This window comes from Perognathus longimembris, chromosome 20 (assembly GCF_023159225.1).
Source record: "Perognathus longimembris pacificus isolate PPM17 chromosome 20, ASM2315922v1, whole genome shotgun sequence".
In the NCBI taxonomy this organism is placed as follows: Eukaryota; Metazoa; Chordata; class Mammalia; order Rodentia; family Heteromyidae; genus Perognathus; species Perognathus longimembris.
Genome location: NC_063180.1, coordinates 28,778,996 through 28,801,588, shown reverse-complemented (window position 1 = coordinate 28,801,588; position 22,593 = coordinate 28,778,996). Strand labels below are relative to the sequence as shown.

At 50.1% G+C, this 22,593-nt stretch overlaps 1 protein-coding gene across 7 annotated transcripts in view; it reads right to left on the bottom strand.

The window, feature by feature from the left end:
* The window catches only part of Adamtsl3 (ADAMTS like 3), a 104,962-nt gene that overhangs the window by 17,234 nt on the left and 65,135 nt on the right, over nucleotides 1–22,593 (bottom strand). For all 7 annotated transcript variants that reach the window (XM_048368878.1, XM_048368880.1, XM_048368876.1 and 4 more), the window contains 10 exons: nucleotides 21,873–21,923; nucleotides 21,021–21,225; nucleotides 20,151–20,298; nucleotides 18,509–18,593; nucleotides 14,021–14,304; nucleotides 13,564–13,693; nucleotides 7,177–7,369; nucleotides 6,904–7,083; nucleotides 5,770–5,923; nucleotides 1,000–2,071 (listed from right to left, as the gene is read on the bottom strand). In XM_048368878.1, coding sequence (XP_048224835.1) covers nucleotides 1,000–2,071; nucleotides 5,770–5,923; nucleotides 6,904–7,083; nucleotides 7,177–7,369; nucleotides 13,564–13,693; nucleotides 14,021–14,304; nucleotides 18,509–18,593; nucleotides 20,151–20,298; nucleotides 21,021–21,225; nucleotides 21,873–21,923 — 2,502 coding nt within the window. The remainder of the gene's footprint in view (nucleotides 1–999; nucleotides 2,072–5,769; nucleotides 5,924–6,903; nucleotides 7,084–7,176; nucleotides 7,370–13,563; nucleotides 13,694–14,020; nucleotides 14,305–18,508; nucleotides 18,594–20,150; nucleotides 20,299–21,020; nucleotides 21,226–21,872; nucleotides 21,924–22,593) is intronic.

The following is a 22,593-nucleotide window of genomic DNA, read 5'->3' as shown; positions in this document are numbered from 1 at the left end:
GAGTTGAGTCGGGTCACGCCTTCATTTCCTATTGCTCACTCCCCCTCCTCCCCATGCTTCAGTCATAATGAACTTCCAGCTGTTTCCAGAACATTCATCTCACGATCTTTCATCACCCCAAGCTTCTGCATATGTCGTTCATTTCATGTGGTGTGGCCAGCTCCTTCTGGAAACTACATTCTACCATGGATCAAAGATCATTTCCCCAATGTCTGTGTTATCTCCGACCCCCTCTGGCTTCTTCTCCGGTTCATATGTTGGTTTGATGAAATATCTATTTATTCTCACTGGACTGTGAACACTTCAAGGAAAAAGCCAGATCTTACAGCCACACATTCCCAGTGCTAAACACAGTGAAGTCTACATAGCAAGTTTCCAAAAAACCTTGGGTCCCTCCATGCATGAACGAAAAGAACAAAAGAGAGTAGGTACCCAGGAGGATAGGAGTGCCCACAGACACGCAGGAAACACACAGGTGTGGGTAAAGTGAGAACAGCTAATGCATTCCACAGTGAAAAATCAGTATTTTAGAAAGCCAGGACAAACCATAATACTCAGCTGTTTCCTCTAGCTGCCTTTGTGATGGTTTCCTGATGGTCATAGTAAATCTGTGTATTTAAACACTGTATGAAATGTCGGCATTTGGAAGAGCTGTTTAGCTCAGTGAACCAACGTTGTAAAAATGACCAAAGTATGATGCCACAGTGACAAGTCTACTCAAAGAGAGAATCCAAACACGCTTATGTGCACACTTAACCACATTCAGTCTTATACCAATAGGATAATGATTGGAATCATTTACTTAAATTAGGAATATGCGAATTATGAATTAAAAACCACTGTTTAGTTAAAAAAAATAACCGCAGTGCATGTGTGGAAAGAACACATTCTAGTCTCATCTGAGTTGGGGACGTTCTTAGCAAGGGATTAGAGTGCATCTCCGGGATGACTAGGGCAGCCATGAGAAAGGCTCCGATAGGAGCCCTGCTCTCTACTCACCCTGCCGAGGGCTGCAGTAGTGCCCCATCCTTGGTCCATGTGTACGTGGCATCGGTGGGGACCAGCAGGTCACACAGGATGCTGATGGCCTCCGTCTTGTTTGTGATGTACACAGTATTTCCGATCCTGGCGGTGATGGTTTCATTGAAGGAGACAGCAGAGGGCTGGGTCTGCCTTAGGAGCACGGGCCCTCTGGGCCTGAAGGTCAGCTTGCCTGAGCTGGGCCTGGAGCCGCTCTGGGGCCGGCTTCCTGCTTGCCCTCCAAGCGGGGCAGCAAGGGGCTCCTCGTCCCCGGGGCTCTGTGGCACCAACGCGGGCTGCCCCTGAGCCAGCTCGGCAGCCAGCTGGTATATCACCTGGGATGCGAGGTCCTCGCTGACCTCTCCCGTCTCCAGCAGCTGACTCATGTTCCTGATCAGTTCCTCGAACTGGGCTGTATCCATGCTGTAGGCTCCCTGCTGCACTGCCGCTTCAAACTGCTTGTTCTCAAGGCCCCAGGGATCACTGCTGCCTGCAGAGCCATGGCTGCAGGGGCCAAGCAAAGCTCTCAAGAATGGCTGCTGGTCGACTTGGCCATCGTGCAGGTAAAGCTCATTTTTGTGACTCCACGCTTGCCGCATTTTATGCCATGTGGCTCCCAAGCTATTGGCTTCCCCATGGTCCATCCCGGAATGTTCCCTCGCGTGTTCTCGGACAGCTGGGTGTGCCAGGAGCCGGTTGTCGGTGCCAATGAGCTTGAGAACCACTGTTTCCTGAGCCGGGCCGGCAATGCACCGGTATACGCCAATGTCTGCAGCTGCAAGGCAGTGAATCTTCAGGGAGCCTGACTTTGTGACACGCAGTTGTCTCGAGTTCTGCAGACAACGGCCATCCTTCTCCCACTGGATCAGAGATTTCTGGAATCTGCGCACAGGGCATTTGATGATCACGGAAGTGTTGGGCAGCAGGTAAGCCCGGCTCCCGACCGTCAGGTTGATCCGCTTCTCCTCCCGGGTCTGGATGTAGACTCTTCGCACACTGAGAATCTCAGGATCCCGACCTCTAAGTCCCGGCTTTGTCTCTGGTTCTATTTCTGCAGGGGGCAAAAAAAAGGATAGAAAGAAAAGGCAAAAAAAATCACTCAAAAATAAATACTTATTGACAGCATCCTTCTTGGCTGATACAAGCCTACATAGCTTTTGCTATTCTTTAAACAAAAACCACATAAAACTAAAACTGGAGTCAAGTGAAAGATCAGTTCTTTAGTGGTGAAGAATACAAGTTTGATCAAGTGGCTGACAAACATGGTAAATGGTTTTTACAAAGCCTTGGTTAGGGGTGAGTGGGTGACATGAACCTGGCTCCATGAAGCGTGAACAGTGTTATTTCTACATGAGATATCTGCTCTACACCACAGTCCTATGATGGCTTCATAATGACAGGATTCCATCAGTAGAAGCTGGTCTGAGTTGCTGGGCCTCCACCATGGGGCAGAGTAGAGCCATACCTACAGCAAGTCTGAGGGAAAAAGCATGTGCAAAGATGTGAATGAATGCCTCTGGAGGTCTACAGAGGAAGGTGAGGTGGGCCCACTGGGGACAGCCCGAGAACACGTCAGCTGCCCCAGCTCGGGGCCTACAGAAGCAATGGCAGCTGTGGTGCCTGGAGGTTTGGATACACTAGAGACAGATTCACTGTGTCTGTGAATAGATGCCACAAAGATGTGATTGGTCCAGGCCTACCGCCCTTGGCAGCTGGTGGGGGGCGGGGAGGGCCCAGGTTCTGCTCGGGAACATTCCAGCTCATCCAGTGGGGGAGGGGAGCTGACATGATCATGGCTACTGTTGTGGAGGACCACCTCGCTCTGTCCAGCCAGGGGTCACCTAGTGCTTTTCATTGGTAACAAGAACTGAATTTACTACTGCTCGACAATGCTCAAAATCAGAAAAGAATTCAGAGATCCCTTGGTAAATTTACAGTCCATCGGTCAGTATAGGCAGAGATGGTATTAAAACCCTTAATCTTCACAGCACTGGTTCCATTAGCAAAAGCAGATGTTATCTATCTAGTCTCTCCATCTCTCTCTATATATATATATGTATATATGTATATATATATGTATATATATGTATATATATATATCATAACCAACCTGACCTGTCTATCCATCTATCATCTACCTGTCTGCCTGCCTGCCTGTCTGTGTCTCTCTCTCTCTCTCTCTCTCTCTCTCTCTCTCTCTCTCTCTCTCTCTCTCTCTGCCTATCTGTCTCTCTCAGCAGAACTGGGGTTTAAGCTCTGGGCCTGGCCTGGCCTTGCCCACTAAGCAGGTACTACACTATTGAGCCATACCCTCAGTGCTTTCTGTACTGGTTAATTTGAGGATTGGGCCTTGCTTATGGTCAGGCACTTGCCACCTGCCTAGAGCACAGTCCTCCTGTTTTTCACTCCTCCTTGCAGCTGGGATGGCAGGCACACACTACCACCTCCAGCTTCTTTGGGCTAAGATGGAGGCTCACAGACTTCTCCACCCAGGCCAGCCCAAAACAGCAATCCTCTCCACTTGTGCAGACTCTGTTCCAGTCACTTCCTTGCTGAGACTCTACCCCTTGGCTGAGACTGTAGAACGAGGCAGCAGGCATGAGAAAGGCCATTGGCATGGTTGTAGGAGGGGAAGACTGGCCGAGTGGCCTGTCCCTGAGGAAGGCTCTGGAGGGAGGGAGGCTCTGGCAGCCTGGCTTGGAGGACAGAGGCGCGTGCCTGTGGGTTTGCACATGGTAGCCTGGGGTCTGATGAGATCAACATAAGTGAATGTTGGCAGCATGGAAATGTCAGACAGCTGGAGACAGGGACGCGGGGAGATCACCAAGATCACCATCACTGAGCCCTACGGCACGAGGCAGGGAGAAAAGATGCTGTGATTCCGGGAGACTCCATCAGAACGAGGAAAGGAGGGCTGGCTGGAGTCAATGGCTGGAGTCCAGGCCGCGGTTCCGGTGGGACCAGCTCAGGGTGGCCTGGCTGCAGTGCAGAGCAAGCATTTGCGTCCTGTCTGCTTCTGTGACACAGGCATGTGGAGCGCTCAGAAATATGATGGACCAAAGAAAAATCTAGTCATCTTTTTTTTTCCTCCCTCCTTGTTTTATTCTCCCTAAAGCTTGAAATTCTACTCTGCTCTCTACTTCGTGCCATAATGATTTATAATTTTCATCCTGCACCACCCTGTACGCTCCAATAGCCTTGGTGCACTCCCATGTCCGTCTCTTGTTACTTTAGAGGAAGATGCCAGTGCAACGTGAACTGCCCTCTCCTGGAAGCCCGCCCAGGCCCGCATGTCCACACTCAGGGCGTACCTCTCCAAGGCATGCCCAGATTCCAGGGGACTTTGAAACTTGGACTCTCTAATCTTCAAAATCTCAAGATTTTGAAATTTGGTTCTCAAAATACTCTCAGAGGCATCTGAGCCTGGGCTGGAGAGGCAGACAGACTTGTGGTCACATAGAACAAAGGCTCCAACTGCCCTCCTCTCCCCCCCCCCCCGGGGGGGACCTGGGGCCCATTCCAGACCTCCCTGAGTTCTTGATTCCTCATCTCTAAATGAGGACGTTATGCAGGGAGGGGAGCTAAACGAGATCATGCATTCGTGGAACTCCCTTAGTCAGTGCTCCATAATCTAACTTACTGCTTTGATCATTTTGTTTTGTGAGTTTCTCCAAGAGGAGAGCCATGTACACATACATGCCGCTTATTTCCTAACTCCTTTTTTTCCCATAAACAAGCTCGGGAGAGTGTTTGCAGGATGCAGGCTATTTTATAGAGGGGAAATTGAAGAGAATCAAAAAGCAGAGAAGGAACTCAACCCAGAAACCATTATTCCACGTCCTCTCTCTTCCTATCTCCCCACCACTACTCTGCTGCCCAGTGTCCAAACCCTGTTGGTGGCAGAACTGATTTCCCCCCCAAGACTCGCACGTGTGGCACACACGCATGCCTGTGTACATGTGTGTTCCCGCTTATTATCCATAACTGAAGCAGCACCTGGAAGACCGTTTGTTTGGAGTGGAGGAATTTCGTGTTCTCATCCTCCCTGGTGTTAGGTAAGACAAGAGAAAAAATACTAGAGTACTTTTAAAACATGCTCAGATCTTCTGTCTTAATCGGACGAGTGAGCACATTACTAATGGAGCTCGGGCATTCTGGCTATGACTTCCATGAGGTGGTTGTGCCGAGACTTCTACAAGGTGGTGTGCCCATGACTTCTATAAGGTGGTATGTTCATGACTTCTACGTGGAGAACAGAGATCCAAGCAGCATTTGCCAAGCAGGGGACATTTCTTTTTTTTGTTTTTTTTGTTTTTTTTGGCCAGTCCTGGGCCTTGGACTCAGGGCCTGAGCACTGTCCCTGGCTTCTTCCCGCTCAAGGCTAGCACTCCGGCACTTGAGCCACAGCGCCGCTTCTGGCCGTTTTCTGTATATGTGGTGCTGGGGAATCGAACCTAGGGCCTCGTGTATCCGAGGCAGGCACTCTTGCCACTAGGCTATATCCCCAGCCCAGGGGACATTTCTTAATGCTGACTTTTCTCAGAACTGGGCCTCAGTTGTCCATGTTCTCCCCCGTGGCTGTTAGAACCAGTGCTGCCTGACCTGGCTCACTCCCAGAACAGGACCGAGAGTGTAGTCCAGAGCAAGAGAGGGGACTGCACACAGGGTGAGCAAGGGGACTGCACAAATGTATGCCCTGTGTACATGGGGTGCCGGAGAGGGGAGTGCACGCACAGGGAACATACGTACCCCCACACATACGCATCTGGCAAGCTCTCATTACAGGGGGGCCGGTCAGACCCTTGCACGCAGCCTCGCTGAGCAGGACACGCAGGCCCCTGGCCGTCAGCTTCTGACATACCTGCCTCCTCCTCTGGATCCCAACACCACAGCTGACGGAGCACTGCAAGGAGAGCACATGGCTGTCAAGCCAGGCAAGAGGTGAAGGCAGCTCCAGTCCAGCAAGAGCAAAGCCTCACTCAAGTGGGAGGGGGCGGGAAGGGGGGGTTGAAGGTGGCTGAGTAGGAAGCAAGCCACTCCCCAGGCTTGCCCATCTCCTGATGTTCTGCAGGGTCATATTGTGCAGGGCCACACTCCAGATTCTCAGGGGCAGTGTCATCCCAGCCCATTCCCCTCCCCCACCCCCAGTCTCTGTAACCACAGAGCCACTGCCTGCCCCTATTCTCTGAGCCATTGGCCCCTGGTCTCTGTGCTGTTGGCCAGGCCTTGCAAGATGGCCCTAATTCCTGGGGACCTTCGTCCTGCTGGGTGCCAGAGAAAATATTCCTCAGCCCTCAACCTTCCTTCCCATTTCAGTCCAGATTTCATAGTTTCTGGCAGGTATGCTTTGTAATTTATAGCTTGGGACTGTGGCCATTTCATTGTTCATTGAAGTCAGAATGTTCCCTTTTCTCATTCTCTTTGTGCTTTTTCTTTTTTAAGCTGGTTTTCGGGGAGTAGAAATTTTTTTTAAATGCCTTCACTGTCATTTTTGACAGAGGCTCTTAATGATTATTTTTCAGCATGGAGAAACGCTATTTGTAGGGTAAGGACAGATTCTAAAACTACCACTTACCAAAGTACCATTTAACAAGTATCTTTTAACAAGCTAAACGATCATCTACGTTTCCCACATATAAAATTTAATACCAAGGTTCTATCAAACTATCACCGAGCCCATATTTGTTCCTCTAACAGTATTGAGACAGCAATCAAACACTAAGACATCTCCAACAACTGATGTGCTTGTCTTCTCTACAGGAAGCCTGGTACAGTCAACATGCACCCTTGCTGGATGGAGGTGTGGGGATGGTCACTGGTCTGAGGGCAGAGGCGTAAAGGACAGTTCCTGGCCTGGAGGAGGAGGGAGGAATGAGGGCCTACCTTGGACCAGTCCCCCACCTCCAGGTGGGGAGGACAGTCAGTTCTGGCACAGGACTTGTGGGACGATGCCTTGGGTCCTTGGCACAACTCGTCGGAGAGGCTCAGGAAGCTGCCATCTGTTAATAGCTGCCGACAGGTGACTCTTCGGGTCTGAGTGCCCCCACCACATGTCCTGGAACACTGAGAGCAAGGCAGCAGGGTGAGGAGAAGGACTGGGCCCACTCTGTGCTACACTGAGGGCATGATGAAGCGTGGGACCCGAGTCCACTGTACCTGCTGCCACTCCTCAATATGCCAGCGTGGAGGGCAATCAAACTGGTTGCATGCTCGTAGTGCATGCGGCTTCTCCCCCCTGCACTCCTCTGGAGGGGCCGGGGAGGCCTCTGGATGCAGACACTGCACCTCCCGGGTCTGGATCCCCACGCCGCAGGAGGCTGAGCAGGGACCCCAGGCTTCCACATGCCATCTGGGTAGACAGAGACAGAGAAAGACAATGGATGGATTGAGCCATCTATCGACTGATGGATAGAGAGAGAGGGAGAAGGTAAAACCAAGTGGGAAAAGTTGAATGAGATAAGCACAACCAAGTGCTCTGAACGCATGGACTTTGTACTGTGTTTCCACCAAAATATGTAATTAAGAAGCCAAACAAAAGAGAAAAACAGCAATTTAAGCCAGGAAACATTAGGAGAGTGTTTACAGAGCATGCTCACTGGTGGAAAAATCTCAAGTAAAAAGCATCCAACCTTTTTCCCCATCTTACCCTGTGCCATCCATCAAAAATGAAATGTGGGCTTGGTTTTGAGTAAACTCCCAACGGCGATGATGATTTATGGAAGCATCAAGAGAAATTTCAAACACTTAAAAACACACTTCAGGAAATCTTTGGGGCACCTGGATTCGTTATTTGGAATACCCTTAAGAAAATTCTTTCGTGTTAGGATTGGATTTACAACACATATATAAAGTGATTCCTTTCCAATAAGGTATTGGAAAAATCAGGTTTGCTCATGAGACATCTGTAAAAATGAAAAGCCAAGGCAGCTGCTTCTGATACATATTTCCAAGGTAGAAAGATGCTGGTCCCAGGACAGCCCAGCTGAGTGCAAACACTAAATTCCACCAAATGAAGTCTATTAAATGTTTAGCAATAAAGGGCAAAAGTAAATACTTGTGTGCTCAGGAAGCATCACTAGTGAAATGGCTAGTGAAATGGTCAAATCGAGGGCTAAGGGTGGTGGCCCATCCCTGTTAGCCCAGCTTCCTGGGAGGAGGAGATGGTAAGAGGATTGCTGACGGAGGCTAGCTTCATGTCTCAGAGTCTTCTTCCTGATAGGATCACTTTTTACATTCTCTAGTGAAAGTCGGCTGATGGTGAAGCCTCCTCTCTCACCCAGACCCAGGCTGTATCAGCTGGCACTCAGCACATGGGCTGAGAAAGGGCTTCATATCAACTCACTCAATCCTCAGAGCAGCAGGGCAGGTCTGTGGCCTGCTCGCCTCTCCTATATAGCCTCTCCTACATAGCTGGAAATGCTCTCACTCAACCTGTGAAAAGCTGTTTCGCTAAGTGTACAACGTAAGGCCGATGGTCACTCTTTCTGAGATATCTGAAGACAGTAATCTCTTGATGAGGAGGAAATGACCGGTGTTCCTGTCTCTGTCTTTGCATGTCTGTTTTATCTATGGAGTTGCGATCAAAAGAAATCCAGGACTTTCTGTGTATTTCTTTCCTCGAGCTGTGCTGCGACTCCGGGCTCTGGGCACTCGAGTTCTCCATCGAGCCTGGGCTAGATAACAGCCATCTTCTCTTTGACTATCAGTTCCATTTGTTCCTCTCCGTCAGTTCACAGGGGTGCATGATAAAGTTTCTCCAGCATTTCTCCCTCCTGCCTCTTTTACAAATCTCATTTATTCCTAGATCTCCTTATTTTTTATTTTATCTTTTAGAAAAAAAAGATTTTGTTGAGCGAGAAAATACGAGCAGGCCAGGACTGCAGGTAGGGATCTCAAGATGCAGTCCCCGGCCATCTCAGAAGACTGCTTATAAACACAAAAACTATAGGAACTTTTCCTTTAGCTTAAGTATAGGGGCTTGTTACTTGCAAGAGGTGTCATTCACAACAGGTCAGGGCATCTTGATCTTCACTGGAGACCATCTAACAACCAGGTGGCAAAACAGGATGAAACTCTGGCGGGGGCAGGGCGGGGGGATGTTACAGGTGTGATCAATACAGAGCAAAACAAGCCCTAGATCTCTTTAGATCACTCTTCAGGCTCATCTATTGATCTTACCCCATGACTTTTTTTTTTTTTTGGCCAGTTCTGGGCCTTGAACTCAGGGCCTGAGCACTGTCCCTGGCTTCTTTTTGCTCAAGGCTAGCACTCTGCCACTTGAGCCACAGCGCCACTTCTGGCCGTTTTCTGTATATGTGGTGCTTGGGAATTGAACCCAGGGCCTCATGTATAGGAAGCAAGCTCTCTTGCCACTAGGCCATATCCCCAGCCCCCTACCCCATGACTTTTGACATTTAAATGATCACTTTAGTGCCTGGATATCTTCTTACATTGAATAACATCAACTTTGAACCATATAAAATGCCAATATTTAATCTTTTTTGACTGGTCAAATTGTTTCAAAATGGTTCAGCCTTGTGTTTCGTTCTTTTTTTTTTTTAACCTCCCAGGTAATTTTTTATTTCGGCAGTATTAGGATTTGAACTCAGGGCCCTGTGTTGGCAGGCAGGCGCCCTAGTGTTGAGCCACACCTTCAGCCCCCTTTCAGCATTTACAGTGTCTTGCTGGATGCATGTGAGGACCACAATTGGCCTGTTTTAGACTTCCTGCTACTGCTGTGATGAAGGCAGGAGCCCCTGTGTCCAGTGACCTCTAGGGTCTTCTGTCCAGGCTGGCCTGACTAGTCAGAGGACCACATTCCTCCCAATCCCAGCCTACCACAGAGCCCGTGGGGACTGGCATGTCTACCACACAGCTCCATTGGTGGACTCTTCTGTCCAGGCGGGCCTCAGACCACGTGGTATCATCTTCCCATTCTCAGCCTCCCAAGTAGCTAGCATTAAATTAAATTTTTGTTTCAAAGTTACCCAATCACTTTCAAAAACTCCCTTATTCTTATTAAAGCTTTACCTATTTCAAATTTTCTAGGTTTCTGTTGTCTTTTTCGGTGTGTGTGGTAGTGATACATGTGTATGTGGCGATGGTGGTGTGTGTGTGGTAGGGTTGGTGGTGGTGTGGGTGTGGTGGTACATCTATCTGTGTGTATGGTGATGGTGTGGGTGTGTCTGGGTGTGGTAACAGTAGTACAGAGATGTGCTTGTACACAGGTGCTCGGCCTCTTGAGCCCCTCCCCACCCCTTTCTGGTTTAGATGTTTCTCAGACAGGTCTTGTGCTTCCTTCCTGTGACTAGTCTTAGACCTCAGTCCTCCTACCTATACCTCTGCACAGGTGGGATTATAGGTGTACTTTTCATGCCCCACCCCATAACTCCTACTCCTTATACAGATATTAGTTAATTTATATCTCCAAAGATCTGAAAAAACAGTCTTTTACAGATTATTTTTGTATGATTATTTTAGTTTTACTTTCAAATCATTGGTATTATGGAATTACTGTATTTTCATTAGTATGTCTTCTTTGTGCTTTGGAATCTCATTTCTAAGCACACTTTGAAGGGGAGAAGAGGATATTCTCTCTCTCTCTCTCTCTCTCTCTCTCTCTCTCTCTCTCCCCCACCCCCAGCTCCCTTGGCCCATCAGAACCAACTTCCATCTGCCACAAATAAATACCCACCGGAAGTCACCTCTGAGCGAGTTTGGTTGCGAGTGGATCACGACTCCCCACCAGTATTCTAGAGCTGCTGCTCCTGTGTCTTTGGGGCCTCGAATCTCAAAGAGCTCAGGTCCAGCCCCACTTGATCCTCCCTCCCTCCCTCTCTCCCTCCCTCCCTCCCTCCCTCCCTCCTTCCTTCCCTTCCCACACAGCGGCTTTCTGGTCCTGTCGCTGGAGTCTGTCCTGTATTTCTCTTCTCTGCCAGATCTATTCACAACTGATGTTTGGCGCAGAATGTTTACTGGCAATATCATATCAACTGGAAGCTTATCAATGAGACTATGATCCATCACAACTCAGTTGCAGCAGCTCTGCGTGTGAGGAAAATCACCAGGAACAGCTTTGTTTTTTTTTTTTTTTGGCCAGTCCTGGGCCTTGGACTCAGGGCCTGAGCACTGTCCCTGGCTTCTTCCCGCTCAAGGCTAGCACTCTGCCACTTGAGCCACAGCACCGCTTCTGGCCATTTTCTGTATATGTGGTGCTGGGGAATCGAACCTAGGGCCTCGTGTATCCGAGGCAGGCACTCTTGCCACTAGGCTATATCCCCAGCCCACCAGGAACAGCTTTGACTGTCACATTTCTTATGGCGATCTGATTACAAGGCGGTATGTTTAGAAGGCCTTGGTCACCGCAGTGCCATCCTGCTAACCACATGACTCCCGTGAAAGCACTGGGGCCAGCCATCCTCCAGACAGCCCATGATAGGAATTCACAATGAAAGAGCCTGCACGCGGAACTACTTTCAGTCAAGAAAGGAGCAACTATCCCTTACTAACAGATGGTGAGCCAAGAAAGGAGGGATGAGTGGACCAGGAACACTTGGCTCTGGCCTGCTCTCCTCCCTAGCAGGGCTGGGATGTGTGAGAGAAGGGAGGCTGTCCTCAAACCAGCATGCAAATTCCTACAAGCAGCTGGCTCTTTCCTGGAAAAAGAAAACCCCATAAACAGCCGACACTGGGAGGGGTAACCCCATAAGAGCACATAAACATACAACATCCCACCTTCCCTCCCAATCCAGGCAAATACAGCACACGCGTGTGCCTTAGGGTAAAGATTCGCTGGCTCTCCACCCAATCTCAGTGGCAAGTTTTGCCCTGGGGTGACATTTTACTGCCATTGCCCTTGGAGTCAGTAAATATTTGTGTGGAAAATATTATGAAAACCCTGTTCCCTTCTCTCCAGCACCACCAGTTTTCTCGAACCTAAAGCATTTTTATAAACTTACCTTTATTTTGGCATCAAACCTTTGTCTCTCCTGGGCATTTTCCCATCTAACTCTCAAGTCTTTGAAATGACGAATGGACTTTGAAATGACGAATAGTATTTCCTTTCACCTAAAAAACACTCTTGACTTTGCAACTCGGCCAGGATATATTGCCTGCTGTGGTGTTCTTGCTAGTGGAGCAGCTTTGTGTGGAGAGGTTGCAGCGCTGGGCTGTGTGAGTGCTCACTTGACGTCTGGGAGGACAGCAGGTGTGCTGGACACAGACGATGGGTGAACGAACCAGTGTGCCTTCCCAGCAGCCCTCAGCGCCAGCCTTAGCGGTGCTGTCAGTTGGGCTGTGGTGTGGTGGGATCAAAGAGGAGACTGGCACACACCATACTCCACCTGTGACTGCTTGGGCAAGTCAACTTTTCCTGACCCATCACTCTTAGCACTCTTAGAACCCTGGTAAACCTTCCTGTCATATGACACGATCCTCCCATTTTATGCTTCTCGTGCAGCCAGAGTGGCAGACGTGTGCCAACATGCTAAGCTAAGAGCATATGTTATTTACTCATTATGAGGTTTCTGAACAAATGTAAGTTATTGGCAAGAATGAGCACAGGGTCCTGGTGGCTCATACCTGTAATCCTAGCTACTGAGGAGGATTTGAGGATCACAGGAAAGTCTGTGTGACTGTTATCTCCAATTAACCAGCCGGAAACCAGAAATGGGGCTATGGCTCAAAGCACATGCCTTGAGCAAAACACAGCTCAGAGACAATGCCCAGGCCCTGAGTTCAAACAAGTTCCATGATGGGAAAAAAAGAAAAAAAGAATCAGAATAATATGAGCTACTTTTCACTAAGCAAGAATACTTAGGGCAGTAATACTGAAAATTTTGCATACTTCTAGCCTCTATCTTGATGGTACTGGGGTTTGAACTCAGGGACTTTTACCTTTTACCTCCTGATACTCAGAGCTTCTTGAACTCAGAGCCTTGGCACACACAGGAGCCTTTGCATACAGTTTCCTCTGCCTGTAGCATCCCTTCCTCCATACTTCAATGCTCACCTGTCCTTCAGGTCCCTGCTGTGCAGAGGTTTTCCCCCGGGAGGCTTTCTGTGATCACCTGCTCCAACCTCCATCCTTGCCACAATCCATCTGAGGTTACTAATTCTTGCACTGGGAACTCTGGTGTGTTATAGCATTTATCTTTACTTCTATTTTTTTTTTTTGCAATACTGGAACTTGGATTCAGAGCCTTGCAATTGTTAAGGATCTGTGTCATTCACCCCATCATCCAAGACCCAAGGCTAATGGAAAGACAAGAGCACAGCCAACAAGCTTCAGGTCATAAATGGAGAGTGCCCATGGTTGCCGGCAAAACTCAGGCCCCAGAGCCCCAGAGAGCAGCCGTGAAGAGATCACAGGGGGCGCAGTGAATGGATCAAGTCGACCTGGGGGGCCTGCAGATGTCTAGGTATGGAGAGGTTTACCACGGTGTGTGTGTGGGGGGTGGGGGGCAGCATAGTTTATTCCAGGAACACCAGACAGTGCGTTTACTTGGGCAGGCAGGGCTCCATGTTACACACCTGGCTACTCACCTGGGCGGGCAGGGCTCCGTGTTACATGCCTGGCTCATGGCAGGAGGACGGTGGGCCTGGTCACACAAGCTGTCGTTGACCGCCTGCTGGGTCTGGGTATGTAAGCACACTGCTATGGCTTCTTGATGGCCTGTGGAGGAGAGAAGACCAACACAAAGGGCACTCAGCGATGCACTGCGGACAGGAGGAGAATGATGGGGGGGGCCTCGACTCACCTGTCTTGCATCTTCTGTTTATCCCATATGAATTCTTGGGCCCAAGTGACTTACTTTTGTTGAGCATAGAATCCCACTATCCACAACAAAAATCTCCCAGCAAAAGAAAGGCACGGTCCACCATTGAAGGAAAGCACCTCTTTTAGCTGTTTTTCAGACTTGGTTTACCCAAGTGATCATTTTTTTAGGTCAGTAGCTAGGTGTACCCTAACTGCTGGCCCCTGGGGTGGAAGCTCAGATACCTCCCAGGCACGTGGCCGTGCACGGGGTGAAGCCGGCGTACTCCCAGCCGTATGTGGTCTCGCCGTCACGCAGAGCGACGCCCGGTGTCAGGGCAGCAGGGCCTGGGCCGCAGACCCGCAGGAGGCATGGCCGCTCAGTGGGCAGCCGGGGCCCCTCACACTCCTCCTCCGGAAGCTCAGTCTCCGCCTGTGTGAACGTGAGGAGCACACGGCACTTCACCTCACGCACCTGCACGCCCGGCCCACACGTGGCACTGCACTCTGACCAAGGGTCCGGGATGAACCTGCAGAAAAGCAAGGAGCCAGGAGAGGTCACTGGCGGCCATCGCAGACAGGCCACGAAGGGGGTGGTGACAGCACTCAGCACTAACTCCACAAATCCAGAACACCGTGGGTTTGATATGCAAATCTGCAGAGCTCAGAAACAGCAGGAAGGGAGTTCCCTGTTAAGAGTTCTACAACCTTTGCACCCATCGGGCCTGACCTAAAACCTTCCACTCACAGGTCCTATTTGTGAGTCAGGTCCTGTTGGCCAGCAAGGCAGTGGAGGCCTAGGGGAGGCCAATGGGAGGCCCTGGAGCTCTCCGAGGTTCTGACTGCATAGCTGGACTAGCTGCAGGCCTCACTGTATGCAAGGGCTACTGTGGTTCCTGGAGACTTCTGACTGCTAACACTGCAGACTTAGGCAGCATGCCCCCCCCCCGCCCCCCAGCAATGGCCTTCCACTACCATGCCATTCGCACATGCCAGGGAAAAGAGAAGACTATCCCCGGCCGGCCTGGGGGCACAGGACCTTTGTCCTCTAGACTGCAATACTGCTTGGCACAGCCTCCACACTCACTGTGCTTTCTGAGGCGCCTAGCCTCTGTTTCTTTCTCCTTTGCCCCTGCCCTTGGCTCTGTGTGTACTCGGTGCCCGTGCCCCTGATGGAGTGATCTTTTTCTTCCTCGAGTCTGTTTCTGTTGTTAAGCTATGGTGTGTTCACTATCATAGCATCAGTGGCTTCCTGCAGCTCTGACTCCAAGCACAGTGCTCCACAGCTGCTCTTGGTTTAGCCCCTAGGTGCCACCAAGTGGTGGGTGCCACTGGCCTGTGTCTTTGCTTGTGCCCATGCATTGACTTTTACACACAAACTTCCCCAGGGAGAAGTGCAAAACATTATACCATAAAGCAATGGAAAATAGCATTTTTAGAAGCAAGTGATTTCCACACTAATGAAGGCGTGGGCTCCAAAAAGAAATCTGGCAGCATAGGGGCGCCAGAAATGCCACTTGAGCAGGTCTGTCCCCATGGGACTGCCAGGGATGTAATGAGGTAGAGATCGGGCCACTTCTAGAACTTTCTATGGTGAGGCAGAAAAGTGTGATTGTTACTTCTGGATTTAAAAAGTAGTGATGATATCACTTTAAAGAGTGGTGATGGAGCTGGGAATATGGCCTAGGGGTAAAGTGCTCACCTCGTATACACAAAGCCCTGGGTTCGATTCCTCAGCACTACATATATAGAAAAAAGCTGGAAGTGGCGCTATGGCTCATGAGGTAGAGTGCTAGCCTTGAGCAAAAAGAAGCAAGGGACAGTGCGCAGGCCCTGAGTCCAAGGACCAGTACTGGCAACAAAAACAAAACAAATAAACATAAAAACATGTTTCTTAAAAAAAAATAAAGAGTGGTGATAATATCACTTCCAGAACTTTCTTCAGTTGAGGCAGACTGCCATTCCATCTCCAAAATAATCAGCTGGGTGCATGCCTTAGTGGTAAGGTACCAGCCAAGCAAGCGCAGTGGTAAGGTACCAGCCAAGCAAGCGCAAGTCCCCGAGTTCAAACCCCAGTACCACCAAACACCCCCATCCTGCAAAAAAAAAAAAAAAAAAAAAAAACCAGCCCTGGAGATGCTTTGGCTCAGCCTCAGATGCTGTAACTTTTATTTTCCTAATGAAAATAAAGCCTTTTGAACATCCACCCTCTATGTAAATTGAGAGCAGGGCCCGTGACAAGCCACAGGGGCAGAAGTATGTATCCTCTCCCAGCTGGCTTGGCCAGCTCCCCGAGGGACGGGAAGGCATCTGCACTCATCCTAGTGCGCTGTCAACAAGCGAGCCTCCCAAACCGCAACGACGGCAGGGCTAGGAAAAGGATGGACGGAAGCGGAGATGGGCTGTGGTTTTGTCTGGAAGCAGAGAGAGCGGATAAACTCAGAAGTGGAAGGAAACTATAAACTTCACACCAGAGAGCAGAAACAGGCCCGAATGGACTGCATACGGGGAAGGCTGCACAGAGGCCTCCGAGGGAGACAGGGAAGGTCGGGAGGAGGCCGCTGCTCGGGCCACAAGGAGCTGGTGCCGGGGGCTCGAGCGAAGGGCAGAGCCCTCTGGGAGGAACACGAATGCAGAAGGAAGAACTCCAGCCGCGGAACGTGGGCCTGATGGAAAACGCAGGCACAGAATGACGATGTGGCTGGGCCTGTTGTAGCTAATATTCTCACATTCGGCAATATTCAGTGACATTCTCAAATTCAGGGTCTGCTGACCTGGATGGTACATGAGCATGGGAACGTGCTTATGTCGGGTGCAAAATGCCTGTCCGTAAATGCAGAAGTGACTCTGGGTAGGAAGCAGTCAACCAACGCTTGTGCAGTGTGACTGTGAAAATGCACCGCTTACGACATGCAAAATGAAACTGTGGAGCGAGACACTCCCTAAAGGAATGCTATGGAAGGGGGCACCTAACAAGAAACTAGCAAGGCGCCATCTCCACAAAGACATCAGGGATGGTGATGCATGCCTATAATCTCAGCTATGCAGAAGGCCTGGGCATTTCCCAAAGGGAATGAGCTCGGTCCCCTTGGGCTGCTGCCAGATGGCCCACAGTGACAGGGACAAGGACCAGTAAAAGTGTGTTCTGAGAAGAGCAGTAAGTGAGCTTTAGGGGGTGGGGGTATGAGACAAAACTTGAGGAAGCTTCCGGAAAAACTACAAATGATGAGCTTGGATGGGACAAATCTCTTGAGAGCCACAACAGCTTTCTTAAAATTCATGAAAACTTGCCAGACAACACAAGTCACTAGATTTTTTTTCCTGTTTCATAAAACAGAAATTAGAAGTAAGTATGTTTGGGCTCAACTGGGCAGAAAACAAGTCTTGCAAATAATCTAGATTGTTCGACACAAGAGCAACCTGACCCACCAAGCCCAGTCCTCACAGAAGGAAGCAAGGATGCCCAGCTCCCAGGCAGAGGTGGCTGTGACTCTCGGAAGGTCCCGGCAACCTTGCTGAGCTTCACTGCATGGCCCTGCACATTCTCAGTGTCAGTTCTCCTACTTACAGGAGGGGGCGGGTGGCTGCAAGGCCCCTTCTCCTGTCCCTCTGTGAATTGCTGCCTTGGCAGACTGCATGTCACACCTCAGACCTAGCCACCACCAACCATGGAAGCTTCAGTCCCGTCCCATTCCTTGAGTCAACTGCTGGGGCTTCTTTGTCTCCAAGGCTCTGGGCTAGACATCCTAGAACAGCTTTGACTCCTCTGTTCCCTGAGAATGCACTTTTGATTCACCCTGGACTCTTCATTTCTAATGACCACAAATGTGCACACACACACACGCACATACACATACCACTGGATGTGTGGGCGCGTACATGTGTGTGCGTATGTGATTATTTGTTTGTTTACTTTGAGACAGGATCTCACTGTGGAGTCCAGGCTAACTTTGGTTTTTGTTTTTTTCTTTTTTTTTGCCAACCTGGGGCTTGAACTCAGGGCCTGAGCACTGTCCCTGGCTTCTTTTTGCTCAAGGCTAGCACTCTACCACTTGGGCCACAGCGCCACTTGTGGCTTTTTCTATATATGTGGTGCTGAGGAATCGAACCCAGGGCTTCATGTATACGAGGCGAGCGTGTTACCAATAGGCCATATTCCCAGCCCCCAGGCTAACTTTGAGCTCATGAGCCTCCTGTCTCACCCTCCCACGAGCAGGTTATGTGTGTGTGTGCTACTGCACCCGCTGTGGATTCTCAACTAGCATGGCTCCTGGAAAAGTCAAGCCCTACATCCTCCGGGCTTCTCCTCACGATCACTCAGGACACTCTCGCATGGCATGCTTTACAACCCGAATTGGTTTTATAGAGAATGGCCATGATGTAATTGCAAAATAATCAGCTCATTTGGATTATGTGGTGGTGGTCCTTGATTAAATCAAATGTGTTAATCTAGGAATCATCATTCTCTGACAGTGACAGAACGCAGGCCAGACACAGGCTCTGCCAAAGTCAAGACTGCCCAGTTGTGAAATAAGGGAAACTTCTCGCCAGCTCAAGCTCTCCGGGGTCTGCAAATCCAGGCCATCTGGACACTAAAGGAATCTCTGAACTCCAAAGAGTTCAAAACTCCCATAGATGGTCCATGTCCTGGGTCCTGCCGCACTCTGGGCCCTCCCTTACCCTTTCTCCCCCCACGGGCCCTCCCCCCAGCCCTTCCCCAGGGCCTGCACTTACGTGGGGTCTTCCGTTGCTATCCTCATCTCCTCTCGTTCTTGGGCTTGCTTCAGCCAAGGTAGCGTAGCTTCCACGGGATTTCTTTCTAAGAGAAAAGAAGTGTCAACAGAAGCTCAGCAACTATCGATCACTGAGAAATCAGATGTTCCATCACCACCACTGAAGGTTCCACTAATAAAGAAATTCAGTTCTCTGCAAATGTGAGCTGAGTCCTTTGGGTGCCTTCTGCAATGAATAAAAGTTTCAGCCATTTAAAAGACAGACACAGTCAATACGCAACCAGAACATTCCCCAGGTTGCAGCAGGCCATCTCAGAGTAAGACTCCAAGCTGCCTCCGTAACAGGTCATGCTCTTGGCATATTAGTGCTTTGCTTCAAGAGCAACTGCATGCTTTCCCTTGTGCGAATTTTCCTTGCCCACAGAAATTAGCAGAGAAAAGCAAATAACACGGTTGTCAGTCAAGCCAGAGGGTGAGACAGAGTGTGTGTCACAATTTGCCCAAACTTCTGGATGAGCAAAATGCCTGCTCACCACACAGGAGAGGAAGAGCACCCTGGGCGCCCCCCCCCCCCACACCGTGGGGAAGGGAGAGGAAAGTGGCTGCCATTCAGCCAGTACAGACGTAGAGAGAATGTCTGACAGACATTCTGGCAGACAGTGAGAGGTCTGAGTGCGAGGAAGGACTGGTGTTTGGTGATGGGTCATGTACCTCACAGGCAACCAATGGTTTTCCTAGAAGGGCAACTCAGCCAGTTAAGTGTGTGTCAAGTGGAACTGTGTGCAGTTGTGTGACAATATGTGTAGATGATGAACCCAGAAAACTGCAGGGCAAATTCTCCGCCCTCCCTGATGCTCTGAGAAGTCCTCACTACAAACAGGCGGGAGCCAGCCTGTTCTGTGTGAGGAAGGATGACGCCTCGAGGAAGACCGCTGTGCCGTGGAAAGAACATGGGGACAGTCGTGCACTGGACAGGCAATGGGGGGCCGTGGGCATCTGCCCACTCGGCCTTTTCACATGGAGCAGGCACAACCCACGGAGAACAAATACACACATGCACGCACGCACACACGCACAGACCTAGCCTGAGAACTAGAAATGCACACTGGCTCCACATAGCATTGCACACTGGAGAGGATTTTGCTTCTCCTTCCAGAACCATCCATCCAGCGAGAAAGGGCACCAAGTTCTTCAGGGATGAAGGGGGATGAGAGCTGGGGCAGGGAATGGCTGCCTCCACCTCATCTTCCTTGCCCTGTTCCTCCTCCTCCTCTTCTTCTGCTTTCTCCTCCTCCTCACTTCCTCCCCCTTCTCTTGTCCTTGTCCTTCCTTCTCTTCCTCATTGTTCTTGGAGTATGGGCTACATCCAATTATTGCATGCCCACCATGCCATGTTGGTACAGCCTAGGCAGATGGGAGGCAATTCTCTGCACTCTTCCACTCCACATGCAGTAGGTCAACAAGGGAATCTTTCCTCCCTCCTTTACCTAGGTTGGGGGGGGGCCTCCTGGCATTACACCATTTTAATAAGGACGGAAGCCACCGCAGAAGCAGCCGAGTGCTGGCATGGAGCTGTCTTGAACGTGTCCCCCCCCCCCCCATACCTCTGGGTTTGTGGGAGGGGACAGAGACCACGTGCCCACCTCTGGGTTTGTAGCAAGGGACAGGGACCACACACTCCTCCTTGATGTGCAGCTTCAGCTGTGGGTTGCAGCCGCCGACGTGCTGGCCGAGATGGTTGATACACAGAACAACTCTGTAACGCAAGCCTCGGCCACAGGTCACGGTGCACTGCAGAGAAAGGAACCATAGGCCAATGAGGAAGGGGGTCTGTGAAGGCATCCTTGTGTCCATCATAGGTGAAGGAATCACCACATTTGTTCCTACATGTATCAGAAACACTCCCTGAGCGAGGAGTTCCAAGTTGCAAAGAAAGAGTTTACTTTTTGCACCTGTCTGTAAGTCTCTGCATTTTTGGGGTTGGGGGAGTGGTGCTGGTACTGGGGTTTGAACTTGGGAACTCCTGCTCTGCCATGACTCTGGTGCTCAAAAGCACGTTTCTACCATGGTGTCGGCATTTTCAACCTCAGTCCTCCAGTCCTGAGCGGCACGATGCTCTCTTCAATCTGTAGGAACCTGGCGTCATCTGGCTCAGTTGCTCCAGGTCCTCCCTGCCTGTGCTCGGCCATTTCACTCGCCTATCAGTAGCAGTGATGATCTGGGATCTTGTTTGTTTATTGACTACAGGGTCAGCAAAGCTTTCCTATGGACTCTGCCTCAACACCTGCCCCTCACTCAGGTCCTCAGCAGGAATAACCTGGGCCTATGCCTGTGCATGTGGCCTCTCTTCCACTGTGCTCTGCCTTCTAGATCTTTCTGGAAGAGGGGACCGTATCTACACACCCTGCATATCCCATGCTGCCCCGTGCATACCAGGCCCTGGCAAAACCTCCCTAAGTTCTGATGATTTGATTAAGAGCAGCACATGCACAGGCGCAATCCTCAAGCCTCACCTCCGACCAGTCCATGGCGACCCACTTGGGGCAATCGAAGAGGTTGCAAGTCTGCATCACCTTGGGCTTGGGCGCATACATGCACTTCCACTCCTCCACCTGCAGGATCTCGGCGTGCAGGGACTCCTCCACGCACACGAAGCTCCGCCGCTGCGTCCCGCCCCCACAGGACACGGAGCACGCTGTCCAAGGGTTGTGCTCCCAGCTCAAAAACAAACAAACCCATGCCTCACTCACTTGGTGTTTGCCCGTCTCGGTGTGCAAAGATGTCAGGAAAGGAAACGTGGCGAAGGGTCAGGTCAGAGAGCAGAGACCTGGAGTCCTAAGACTCTAATCTCAACTGCCACACACAGCCTAAAGCCACAAGAGATTCACCGCTTCAGAACCTAGGGTTTCTGTGGAATGGGAATAATACCCTTCCCCACCCGTCAGTGCTCCCCTCGGCCATTGTAAGAATTAACTTAATTAAAATATTCCTGATGAGAAGGTCATTAAACTGCTTGTCAACCAGAAAATACAAATGGAGCATGTCGCTGAGAATTACAGCAAAGTCAAAGTCAGAAAGACCCGCACAGGCGTTTTGGTGTCGTGGGATATTCACGTTTTGATCAACTGCTTGTCTTTCATTCCTGCCATGAGACCCAGCTGTTCAAGGAATGCTGGTGTCTCCTGCTAGAAGAAACACTGCTGTCCCAGGTAATGCATCCCATCGGCTCCCTAGAAAGATCTTACCATGGAGCCCACTGTCCCCAGCTCTGAGGAGGGACGTGGCCACCGGGGGTACAGATTCTGAATGCACTATGTGAGACTCCGAGTACAAGCTCAAGAAGGAAAGGGAAACACTCCACTCACCGGGGAAGAGGCTGGAAGTGGTCATAGGGCATGATCTCCTTAAATCCATCGCTGCAAATGAAACCATGGAGAGAATAACGTATTTACTCACTGGCTAACGCACAGTTGACATGGTAAGAGACCAAGCTCTCTCAAACTGGAAACTAAAAATGTCAAGCATTTTGAACTGTTCCCCAAAATGCAGACAGGGGTGTGGTGGGGCATGCCTATAATCCCAGTCCTTTCAGAAGTAGAGATCAGGAAGACTGAATGTAGAGGCCAGCCTGGGGGAAATGTTGGTAAGACTTCATCTCAAAGAATCAGGCAGGTCTGGTGGTTATGTCTCGTGAAGCTACCCAGGAGGCAGAGTTGTAGGACCAGTGTCTGAGGCTACTCTGGGCAAATGGGAGACCCTCCCTGGATAAAAACTAAAATGAATGAGGAAAAAAAAAAGAGGCTGGAGATGTGGCTCAAATAGTGGAGCTCTTGCCTAGCGAGGGTGAAAGTCTGAGTTCCAACTCCAGAACCACCAAAGGGGAAACCAACAAAGACACAAACTGCCCCCAGCTGAATAGAAAAACGTAGGAAACTGAACTGGTAGTGTATGAACCAAAGGGGGGAAAAGATCTACATTTGGATAAATCTATTCCTTTTCCTCACCATTATTCAGAAGTAATACACTGAGGATACAAACTTACATACTGTTTTGAGAAATTCTGCAGAACACTACTTCATTTCAGAG